Source organism: Lynx rufus, unplaced genomic scaffold (assembly GCF_022079265.1).
Source record: "Lynx rufus isolate CCGP_SWC_20201006 ecotype Redwood Valley unplaced genomic scaffold, mLynRuf1.p SCAF_7, whole genome shotgun sequence".
In the NCBI taxonomy this organism is placed as follows: Eukaryota; Metazoa; Chordata; class Mammalia; order Carnivora; family Felidae; genus Lynx; species Lynx rufus.
This window is the reverse complement of record NW_025814889.1, coordinates 83,003,289-83,015,889: the sequence shown is the minus strand read 5'-3', so window position 1 is coordinate 83,015,889 and position 12,601 is coordinate 83,003,289. Positions and strand designations below refer to the sequence as shown.

Genomic DNA, 12,601 nt, shown 5'->3' with positions numbered 1-12,601 from the left:
ACCCAAGGGGCGCCTGGGTGGCGCAGTCGGTTAAGCGTCCGACTTCACCCAGGTCACGATCTCGCGGTCAGTGAGTTCGAGCCCCGCGTCAGGCTCTGGGCTGATGGCTCGGAGCCTGGAGCCTGTTTCCGATTCTGTGTCTCCCTCTCTCTCTGCCCCTCCCCCGTTCATGCTCTGTCTCTCTCTGTCCCAAAAATAAATAAAAAACGTTGAAAAAAAAATTAAAAAAAAAAAAAAAAGAAATTACCCAAAACTTGACGGTAAGGTAAAGTGAAGATTGTGTATCCTTTCAATGTCATTCTGAAACACTGTCTAAAAGGCCTACTTGAAATATATTTAATTATCTAAGGGGATGTTTCTTTTTTTGACTTACTGTTTACTACTGCTTAGGGTCCAGGCCTTGTGAAGACACATATTAACGTATAGATTTTGTCCAGTAAATGCAAATAATTTCTGTCCAGTAGAAAAGAGATCCCAAAAATTCCTGTTTTATATTGTCCTATAGGATATGAACCAGTTTTGTATATAACCCAGCCATCTTTTTTTTTTAACATTTATTTATTTTTGAGAGAGAGAGAGAGAGAGAGAGAGAGAGAGAGAGAAAGAGTGTGTGTGTGTGTGTGTGTGTGTGTGTGTGTGTGTGTGTGTGTAAACCGAGAAGGGGCAGAGACAGAGACACAGAATCCGAAGCAGGATCCAGGCTCTGAGCTGTCAGCACAGAGCCCGACAAGGGGCTCAAACCCACGAACCATGAGATCATGACCTGAGCCAAAGTCCGGCACTTAACTGACTGAGCCATGCAGGTGCCCCCAATCTTTTTTTTGTTTGTTTTTTTAAGTAGGCTTCATACCAAGCATGAGCCCAATGCAGGGCTTGAACTCACAACCCTGAGATCAAGACCTGAACTGAGATAAAGAGTTGAATGCTTAACCAACTGAGCCACCCAGGCACCCCTATAACCTAGGAATCTTATTCCAACATTATTTCTTCAGTATCTATAAATACTCAGTCCCTCAAATGTCTTTGAATCCATTTTACCATTCTGCTGGTTCCCTTATTAATGAATGAAATAAATCTTGGGCATGTGTTTACCTATATTTGTATGAGAATCATGTTTTTCAACTTTTTGAAAATTATACTTTGGCAGCAGTCATGTGGAGTCCCCCAAACTCAGCAGTGGAGTATCCCAGGTCAGGATCATATTAGAAGTGTTCCACTAGAAAGACATCTCTACATCCCACCCTAGGAGGGTGAAAATATTAAAGATACAGAACAGAAATCACTAATAGAATCAGAAGTATAGGATTTACCTGAAAACAGCTGGCAGGGACTGAATTTGAGACCAATACCCCAAACAAGTGTTTTGTTTTTCACTTCCCCTCTCATCCCTAAAGAACATATGATGACTGATATATTTGTTTTGTTCCTGGGCAGGCTCTCACTGACTTTTTTGGTGGGGCTTCTGTCATCCAATGGATTAGACAGAAAAAGCCAAGTAATGCCTTGGAGGCTGGGAAAAGAACACATCAAAATGGGGGTGGGGATGAATATGATGATCCTAGCCCTTCAGGACTACATATTTGGATTCTTTCCCAAACTTAGGCAAGGGAAGAGATGCAGGAGACTGGCCAGAGGGCATACAGGTTGCTATCCCTACCAAGGCCCCAAGGTGGAGCTGGCTGTGGGTCTGAGCAGGTTGAGACCTAGAGCTCAGAGTCTGCACTGCAGTTGGCAACAGACTGTTTGGGTTTGCTTCCTCCTAGGAAGAAGAAGCCCCTCCAAGAGAACAAGGATTCCAGTCCTACACTCCATGCCTTTTCTTCCTGCCCACCAGGGTTTAGGATCCAGGAATATTCACTTCCCCTACAACCCAGAGAGAGATAACTAGGAAGAAAACAGGAAGTCCTTCTATGCATGGGAAACACCCTTCCTAAAAAGGTTTAACTCCCAGCTTGCAGCATCCAGCAGGGCTCCAGCCACCTGTCCTTCTCAGCCTCCTTTTTGTCATAACTCATCTAGCACCTATTCTTTCCCTGCCTCATTTCTACGTCTCTATAGTCTCCTATTGAGCTCCTCGGTTCCAACCTATATGATGACCCTGACTATTCTCATCCCTTCTTCAGACACGGCCAAAGATAAGGCAACTGTTGTCAAGGGCAAAGTGAAAGTCTAAAAGTATTGTGAAGTAGAAGTGAGTTTTGTCTGTCTTGTGAAGTGATAAGATTTTTGTAGCATATTATGTTTCGTGCAAGAAACCCAGCATGCAGAAATCAAGGAACTAGACTGGTATGATAGCCTTTTCCTTCACAAACCAACATTTCTGCCAATTCCCATTCCCCTCAAAAATTACTAGTCCTAGACTAAGTTCCCTCACTCTCATTAAAATACCTTTCGGGGCTCCTGAGTGGCTCAGTCGGTTAAACGCTGGACTTTGGCTCAGGTCATGATCTCACGGATCGTGGGTTCGACCCCGCATCAGACTCTGTGCTGACAGCTCAGAGCCTGGAGCCTGCTTCAGATTCTGTCTCCCTCTCTCTCTCTCTGCCCCTTCTCACCTCACTCTCTCTCTCTCTCTCTCTCTCTCAAAAAAATAAATGTTAAAAAAAATTTTTTTTAAATAAAATACCTTTTAACCAAGGTAATCTGAGGTAAACAAAACAAAACAAAAAAACAGTTTCATACATACATCTAGCCTTTAGAGACTGAATCTATGCAACCTGGTACCAGCAAAAATCCCTATGATTTGCATGGACCAAACCTCAGAAGAGTAAAGGATTTATAAAGCATCTCTGATGCCTCTCACACCTATATTTTGGGGGCAGAATGTTCTGCCTTTCCAGGATTTGGAACAGCTGGAACTTTACACATACTGTTGTGGGATATTGAATTAGTTTAACCACTTCAGAAAATTATTTAGTAGTATCTACAAAAGCTGAACAAATGTATATACTATGACTCAGCAATTTTACTCCTAGCTATAAACCCAACACATACGTACATCAAAACACATGTACAAGTTCATGGCAGCACTATTCATATAGATAATAGTCACAAACTGGAAACAACTCAAATGTCCAGCAACAGTAGAATGGGCAAATAAACTATGGTGTATTCCTATGATGGAATTCTATAAAGCAATAAGAATAAACAAAGTTTTGTTATAATTCATATGAATGAATTTCACAAATAACACTAAACAAAAGAAGCCAGACATAAAAGGGCATGTATGCTGTATCATTGTTTATATGAAGTTCAAACAAACCACACCAATCAATCATTTAGAATACAGACAGTAGAGGGGCACTTGGGTGACTCAGTCGGTTCAGTGTCTGACTCGGCTCAGGTCATGATCTCACGGGTTCGTGGGATTGAGCTCCACATTGGGCTCTGTGTTGACAGCATGGAGCCTGCCTGGGATTCTCTCTCTCCCTCTCTCTACCCCTCCCCCACTTCCCCGTTCTCTCTCTCTCTCTCTCAAAATAAATAAGTTAAAAAAAAAACAGTAGATATTTGTTTGGAGGTGGGGGGATAGAAACTGACAAGTGGGCTTCCAAAGAGTGGGTAATGTTCTTTTCATTTTTTTTTCTAAGTACACTCCATACCCCACGTGGGGCTTGAACTCATGACCCCAAGATCATGAGTCAGATGCTTTACTGACTGAGTCACCCAGGCACCCCAGTAATGTTCTTCTTCTTGATCTGGTTACAAGGGACTGTTGCGAGGATACGTTTACCTTATGAAAAGTCACTGCTGTATATACACTTATGATTTGTGTACTTTATGTGTGTTATATGTCGATAAAAGTTTTTTTTTTGTAATGGTAATTACACAGTCTAAGGTTCCTATTTCTATTTCTTTCTACCATTCCCTACCCAAAATCAATTTTCCTCTTCCCTACCCCCAGACTTCTTCCTATAACCATTCCCCCAAATGTATCATTTGAAACACGTATTTTTCTGCCAAATGGAACAGAGTTCGCATCTTTGGACTCTTGCAAATTTTTCTAGCATTCTTAACTGGGCTAATTCCATGGCAGTTATCTCTACCTCATGACTCAAATCCACTCTGAAGAACCCCAAAGGTCTTTAGGGGGGTATATGCAGAGTGTCAACCTCTTTCTCCACCGTCTCCTTTATCCACTAATTTGAGAGCTCCTCTGGTTCACTGGGATTACTTCTATCAGCAGAAACTCTCCTAAATGTACAATTCAATTGGTTACTTCCACTTTCTTCTATCCCTACTGCACTGCCAACTCTCACTGTCTTCTAATCAGTATCTTTAGAGATACTGAGCATTTCAATTTGAGGTGTAAGGATGGGAATCTTTCCACAAAGACCATCAGTTCTGAGTATACAGTCACCTATTAGGCTTCAAAGGCCAGCCCTATGCTGGCTTTCCTCAGAGAAACGCAAGAAGGTTTCATGTATTAATAACAGGTAGAATTTAAGAGGGGCTGCTAAGAAATCTTGTGACAAATTAATACTGCATTTCAGGACAAGAGTATTTGGCAAGAAGTCAGTATCGCCAAACCTGTACTGTCCCTCGAAGCCTACCCACATGTCTGCCAACTTACGACTGGCACAATTTGACAAGGTCTTGATCAGTAGTGCCTGGTTGCAATCCCCGGATATAGAGGTTGGTTTTGCTCAGCTGGTCATTTCCATTGTTCCCACTGTTGCTGTTAGGGGTACTGCTGCTTGGACTAGGTGGTGCCATTTGCTGAGACAGTGACACATATGGCTGCAGAGAGACATGAGCAACAGAAGATCAGAAGATTATACATTTAAATACTGGAGAGTGAGGAAGATCCTGGCTCCTTGCAAAGAATGATTCCAAACTTTAATAGCAATTAACTCAATAGAGAATTAAAAAACAAAAACAAAACAGAAACTAAAGAAATTCCTCTCTGCCATTCTGCCATAGAATAAGAAAATACATAACTGTCTTACCTATGTTTCAGGAATAATGAGAGGCCAAAATAAGCTTGTTAAAGGTTTTAAAAAAAGGTACTTTGGGAGCGCCTGGGTGGCTCAGTCAGTTAAGCATCTGACTTCAGCCCAGGTCATGATCTAGTGGTTTGTGAGTTCAAGCCTCACATCGGGCTCTGTGCTGACGGCTCAGAGCCTGGATCCTGCTTCGGATTCTGTGTCTCATTCTCTCTTTGCCCCTCCCCCACTTGTGCTCTGTCTCTGTCTCTCAAAAATAAATAAATGTAAAAAAAAAACAACAAAAAAAAGGTACTTTGTTATAGTGGAATGTTTTTATCATACCGATACTGAAGAACACAACGTATGCCTCTTAAGTAACTTATGTAATGAGACAGGGCTAATGAAATCTAGATTCCACTTAAAAATGATAAAGAGAAGGGGTGCCTGGGTGGCTCAGTCGGTTAAGCAGCCGGCTTCAGCTCACGTCATGATCTCACAGTCTGTGAATTCGAGCCCCGCGTCAGGCTCTGTGCTGACAGCTCAGAGCCTGTAGCCTGCTTCCGACACTGTGTCTTCCTCTCTCTCTTCCCTGCTTGCTGTTTCTCTCTCAAAAATAATAAATATTTTAAAAAATGATGAAGAGGAAATAATAAAAATTTATCAAATCATGGAAGTATAAGTAAGTTTAACATAGATTATTCAAAAAACTGTAGAATATGTGAACTGCAAAATACCTGGAACTTGAACATTACTATAAACTTAGACAAATAAAATGAAATACTAATGCCCACGTAAAAATACTAATTACCAGTAAAAACTGAAATTTGTTACCTTAGTAATAAGAATTTAGTCCTAAGTTACTTATAAATGTTTTAAAGTTTAAGTGAATGAACAACAGCTACATTATGGTCAAGGAAACCCAAGATTTGGGATGAAGCATCCCAAATCTTTCACTACTAATACCAGGACAAGCAACCAGACTGGGCTACAGTATTTTTTTTTGGTACTTCTATTAGAGGAAAATACCAGGTTGGCTGGAGCATGGATCCATTCCTTCATGAATATTTTAACTCTTTATGTTCTAATCAGGCTTTTAGTGTTTACATTTATATTTGATTCATAATACTCTAAATTTGCATAGTTACCTATAATATCATGCATTTTACTACCTCACACTCATATTCCAGTTCTCCCTAGGCTCAAAGCACTTCACAGTATAAATCTATTTGGAATTACTTCCCTCTCAAATGCTAGTTTCATCTCCAGGTTTTTCACCCCGTTCTCTTTTTGGTGGTGGTGTTGAGGAAGTAGAGCAATAACAGAAGAAAAAGAGAAACATGAATATCAAAGAGTGAAAATCTTCACCCCAAAGAATCTTTAATATGAAATGTGCCTCTTATATTTATGCCCCTGACCTTTAGCAAACCTCAAAATTAAAATCTTTGCTTGAGCTAAAATATGTTGAAGCAGGTATTTTCCTATCTTTATCACTGTACACAATAAAAAGGTGTACCTGCTTGCACACACACAGTTTATCCCTGCAGCAAAGAAGAAGAGACCCAATATCACATTCTGGGATGGACGAGACTCATGACCTACTACCAACACAACATTTATATTTCCTATCCCTGTCCCCCTCTCTTTGCCAGCGCTTACACTAAGATCTCCCATACAGAACAATCCATGTGACAGTGGTAATGATGATCATCCATATGATGATGGTGACAGTCACATTATACAGTCAATAAGTGCAGGAGGGTGCACGAGGCATGGTGTATTTTTTAGCAACTTTCAGACAAGACAAAAATAGGGCAAAAAAAACCCTAAAGGTCATACATTCAGCTCTAAAAATTGCTGTACTTTTTTGCCAGCGCCTGGGTGGCTCAGTCGGATGAACATCTGACTTCAGCCCAGGTCATGATCTCGCAGTTTGTGAGTTCGAGCCCTGTGTTGGGCTCTGTGCTGACAGCTCAGAGTCTGGAGCCTGCTTCAGATTCTGTGTCTCCCTCTCTCTCTGCCCCCTCCCCCATTTGCTCTCTCTCTCTCAAAAATAAACAAACATTAGGGGCGCCTGGGTGGCGCAGTCGGTTAAGCGTCCGACTTCAGCCAGGTCACGATCTCGCGGTCCGTGAGTTCGAGCCCCGCGTCAGGCTCTGGGCTGATGGCTCAGAGCCTGGAGCCTGTTTCCGATTCTGTGTCTCCCTCTCTCTCTGCCCCTCCCCCGTTCATGCTCTGTCTCTCTCTGTCCCAAAAATAAATAAACGTTGAAAAAAAAAATTAAAAAAAAAATAAACATTAAAAAAAAACCTGAGGGGCGCCTGGGTGGCGCAGTCGGTTAAGCGTCCGACTTCAGCCAGGTCACGATCTCGCGGTCCGTGAGTTCGAGCCCCGCGTCGGGCTCTGGGCTGATGGCTCAGAGCCTGGAGCCTGTTTCCGATTCTGTGTCTCCCTCTCTCTCTGCCCCTCCCCCGTTCATGCTCTGTCTCTCTCTGTTCCAAAAATAAATAAATGTTGAAAAAAAAAATTTAAAAAAAAACCTGAATGACATTGAAATCTCCACTGAATTACTAGATCTGCAATAATAATCAAATACTAGTGGGTCTAGGCCCCCTCTATTATCATTACTATCATAATCGCACCACCCGATTTAAAGTACAGTCAAGGGACACCTGGGTGGCACAGTAGGTTAAGCCTCCGACTTCGGCTCAGGTCATGATCTCACAGTTTGCGAGTTCGAGCCCTGTGTCGGGCTCTGTGCTGACAGCTTGGAGCCTGAAGCCTGCTTCAGATTGTCTTCCTCTCTCTCTGCCCCTCCCCTGCTCATACTCTGTCTCTCTCAAAAATAAACATTAAAAAAAATTAAGTACAGTTAAGAAAACTGTGACCTATATTCTAATCATGGCTGTTCCAGAGTTCAGAGCAAGATCACTACTGGAGATCATTCAATAATATAGGTCTTTCCTCATCTCTAAGGAATTACTATTGTTTATCCTTAGGCTGAGAAAGCCAAAGGATATTCTATGCCTGGGGTGATGATGATGATGATAATGATGACACCAACAAAACAGAAAAAGCAACTCTAGTGTCATAAGACCATGTGCCAAGCACTGGCACAGGAGACCATTTGCCTGAGTTTATCTATCCCCTGTCCCAATATGAGAGAATATGTCTAACAGAAAGTATCAAGGATGCCAGTACTGTCCAGAAAAGAACACAAGGGTTACTAAGTAAAGAAATAAACTTAAATTATTGATTTGCTACATAGCTATAAACCTTGGTTTTAATACTAAGGTCTTAGCTATAATTTAAAAATATGGCTTAGTCAATAATAAACTTGCTGTAGGCCAGAAAAATTCCTAGGAAAAAAGATATGGCTAAGAAAAAAAAAAACAAAAACAAAAACCAAAAACCAGAAAACGAAAAATGAAAAAAAAAAAAAACAAACCACGACTTTTGTCTCTTGATATTTTTATGCAGCTTCTGAAATTGCCACATAGGTTTGGCTCCAAAGAGAAATGGTATATATATTTATTTATTCATTTTGAAAGGTAACACAATCCAAGAGAAGGAAAAAAAACCAAACAAACAAACAGCTGAGAAAGCCCCTAAGAATAGCTTATCTGGCTTCCCAAAACAAAATGATTTGGAGAGACATAATAACTAATGTAAACTAAAAATCCATGTTTACCTATGTAAGAGAGAAAAAGGTAGTATTTAGAAAGGTCCAGAGAACTGAGATATTCTTATCAGTAAGGGAAGGACAGGGCAGTTTTATCTCTCTTGACTCCTACTGAAATAGTTCTCTGAGGTCACTGGTCATCTGTCAGGCCTAAACTACAAAGTGAAGCGCAAGATATTTCTTTCCTTAATCCTGCTGAACTATGGAAGATTTCATAACTCAAAGCAGACCATAAATCTTAAAGCTAATTTGCTTTTTATAGTTATGTCCTAAAACATGTCATTTTCATGTGAGGATAAAATTCAGGGATATTAGAGAAGCTAAAATGGCTGACTTGTTAGTATATCAGGTTCTCTTCAGGAAGGGATATAAATCTACTATAGTATCTATCAATTAACTTCATCCTTTTGAATGACATGTAATTTTGTTTTGCTCCCAGAAGAAAAAGAAAGGTAAGTTTTTACTTATAACCTTGGTTTGTATTCATGTAGGTGAAACTCCTGAAGTCATTTGGATTAGTGGCCATGTAGAACATGATTCAGAACTGTACTATGCCCTATAATTCCAATGTTAATGTGAATTCTTTAAACAAGGTCCCTCACATTTGGCCTAGAATCTTAGATACATGAGATTATTAAATATGCCTTCAGAGGGATTGCCTGGGTGGCTCCATTGATTGAGCGACCAATTCTTGATCTCGGCTCAGGTCATGATCCCAGGGTTGCAGGATCAAGCCCCCTTGGTGGGCTCTGCACTGAGTGTGCAGCCTGCTTGAAATTCTCTCCCTCTGCCACTCCCCCGCTGGTATGCCCATGAACACTCACATGCTCTCTCAAAAAATAAATTTAAAAAAATTATTTCTCTCCTTTTCCCCCACTCACTCTCTCTAAAAAACAAAACAGAACCAAAAAAAGCCTTCAGAAATAAAGGATGCTAGCATATTATGTATCAAAGAAATACATATAGTTACCCAGTAAAAGAGTACCAGTATCAGTCTTCTTAAGAAGGAGATTTAATTCTGGAAGTGAATAGGAAAGATTATGGGTTTACCGCAGAGAAACGGTATCACATATCTCAATTGCATTATCAAAGCTGGTTCGGAGAGGTGGGAGACCAGAGATGATGAGAGTATTTAGACAATATTAGACATGAAGGAAGGTGAGGAAAAAGCCTAATTAAATGATTGGTAAGGTGGTATTTAAAAGGATGTGCAGAGAACGCTGTGATATATCCCATTAAGAATATCTAAGGATAGGGGCGCCTGGGTGGCTCAGTCAGTTAAGCGGCCGACTTCGGCTCAGGTTATGATTTTGCGGTCCGTGAGTTTGAGCCCCGCATCGGGCTCTGTGCTGACAGCTCAGAGCCTGGACCCTGTTTCAGATTCTGTGTCTCCCTCTCTCTGACCCTCCCCTGTTCATGCTCTGTCTTTCTGTCTCAAAAATAAATAAACGTTAAAAAAAATTAAAAAAAAAAAAGAATATCTAGGGATAAATACCTGGGGAAGGGCTGTTAGGATGGGGAAACAGAAATGTATAACTCCTTCAACTTCAACCAGGGGAAAAAAAACAAAAAATCAAACTCCCCTCTTCCTGTAGCATGAATTTTATGTTTCCGGTCTTGCTGAGTTATAGGAAACTGGGAGACAAGACAGTGTTCTTCCTTTGGCTCTCTTTCAAGAGATCATAATGATAGAGATGATACGATGCCTACTTACCAATCACGAAGTTTTGTTGTTTTTTTTTAAGTAGGCTCCATGCCCAACATGGGGCTTGAACTCATGACCTGAGATCAAGAGCAGCCTCCTGTACCAACTGAGCCAGCCAGCTATCCCCCAATCACTAAGTTTTCATCAGATCTTTAAGAGAATGATCCAGTCAGATAAGATACTTGTTAATTAAATTATAATGTAAGTAAAACACTGTCTTTATTCTGAAAATTAGATTCTGATCAATCGTTCATTTTGCATTTCAAAAAATTTGAAAATCCTATATCCATTCATTTGCCATCAAGGTTATCCCCATCCTGGGCCCTTAACATTATTATCATCAAAGCAGGAGAAAACCTCATCCCAGCTAGCTAAGTTCCTAGCACACAGTATACAGGCATGGACATTAACTAAAAGGAGTAAAACAAACTTAGGGGATTTGCTAATTGTGTTACCTTTTTTTTGTTTTTTAATGTTTACTTATTTATTTTTGAGACAGAGAGCGAGCACAAGCAGGGGAGGGGCAGGGAGAGAGAGGGAGACACAGAACACAAAGCAGGCTCCAGGCTCTGAGCTGTTAGCACAGAGCCCCATGTGGGGCTCAAACTCACGAACCATGAGAGATCATGACCTAAGCCAAAGTCAGTTGCTTAACCGACTGAGCCACCCAGGTGCCTCTAATTGTGTATCATTTTAATAAACCCCTAAAGAATCTCAAAGATATACAATCCACTAGCCTGACATCAAAATTCCTATTGCAACTTGAATATGGATAAGACATGTCCCTGGAGCCAATGATCTCTAGGACATATGATATATCTAAACATTTTTTTAAGTTTATTTATCTATTTTGAGACAGAGCAAGTGTGAGTGGGGGAGAGGCAGAGAGAGAGAATCCCAAGCAGGCTCTGCACTGCCAGGGTGGCGCCTGATGCGGGGCTCGAACCCACGAACCGTGAGATTGTGACATAAGCCAAAATCAAGTCAGATGCTTAACTGACTGAGTGCCCTTATATCTGAACATTTTTGTCTAAAATACATTATTTCCTTGATTCCATCATAGTATCTCCTAATAAAAGAAAGTTGACTTTCCCTGAGAAATAACAGACCTCCTGATAATCATTCATGAGACCCTTTGCACTATTTGAGTCAGTCAATAAATATCTGAATACCAACTATGTGCAAGCCCTACGTGATGCAGTGGGGACTCACAAATGCGTAAGAGTAGGAGTGAAATATTTCATAATAAATTTAAACACACACCCACAAGGAGCCATTAAGGAATTCACAAACCAGAGCTTACAATCTAGATAACTAGCAGAATGACATACGTGTGCTAACGGGGATCCAAGCAAAATTGTACAAGAGTATGAAAGAAAAAACAGTTAAATCCTGAGGAAAAAGTTTCTCAAAAAAGATGGTTGTATCTTTACTTTTTAATGTTTATTTAGCTTTGAAAAAGACATTACATGCATGAACTGGGGAGGGACAGAGAGAGAGGGAGACAGAGAATCCCAAGCAGGCTCCAAGCGGTCAGGACAGAGCCTGTTGCAGGGCTTCAACCCACGAACCATGAGATCATGACCTCAGCCAAAACCAAGACCCAGATGCTCAACAAACTGAGCCACCTGGGCACCCCCCCAAAAAGACAGCTGTATCTTGAAGGATGTATAGGATATTACATTCTTAATAAGGAGCTTTATGGCAATGCAAATCATTATCATAATGAGATACCACTTTATATCTACTAGGATGGCTAGAATATAAGGATTATGACTTTAATCAAAAGTTCTAAGTTTGATGTTATAATAAAAAATAACAAGTGTTGGTGAGAATGTAAAGAATTTGGAACCCTTCTACACTGATGGGAACATAAAATGATACAGCTGCTTTGAAAAACAGTTTGACAATTCCTAAAACAGTTAAGCACAGAGTTATCATATGACCCAGCAATTTCACTCCTAGGTATGTACCCAACAGAATTAAAAACATTATGTCCACACAAAACCTGTACACAAATTTCATAGCATTTTTTATAGTAGCCCAAAGTGGTAACAACAAAAATGTCTATCAATTGATGAATGGATAAATAAAATGTAGTATATCCATACATGAAACTATTATTCAGCTATAAGAAAGAATGAAGTACAGATATATGGATGAACCTTGAAAACATGCAAACTGAAGAGTCAGTCACAAAGAACCCCATATTGTATTATTCCATTCATATGAAATGTCTAGAACTGGCAAATCTATTCTAGATTAGCAGATTAGAGATTACCTATGACT

The 12,601-nt window shown here is 40.4% G+C and overlaps 1 protein-coding gene across 2 annotated transcripts in view; it reads right to left on the bottom strand.

The window, feature by feature from the left end:
* RBMS2 (RNA binding motif single stranded interacting protein 2) overlaps positions 1 to 12,601 on the bottom strand; it is a 72,951-nt gene that overhangs the window by 28,638 nt on the left and 31,712 nt on the right. For both annotated transcript variants that reach the window (XM_047067035.1, XM_047067034.1), the window contains one exon: positions 4,574 to 4,740. In XM_047067035.1, coding sequence (XP_046922991.1) covers positions 4,574 to 4,716 — 143 coding nt within the window. In that variant the 5' untranslated portion in view covers positions 4,717 to 4,740. The remainder of the gene's footprint in view (positions 1 to 4,573; positions 4,741 to 12,601) is intronic.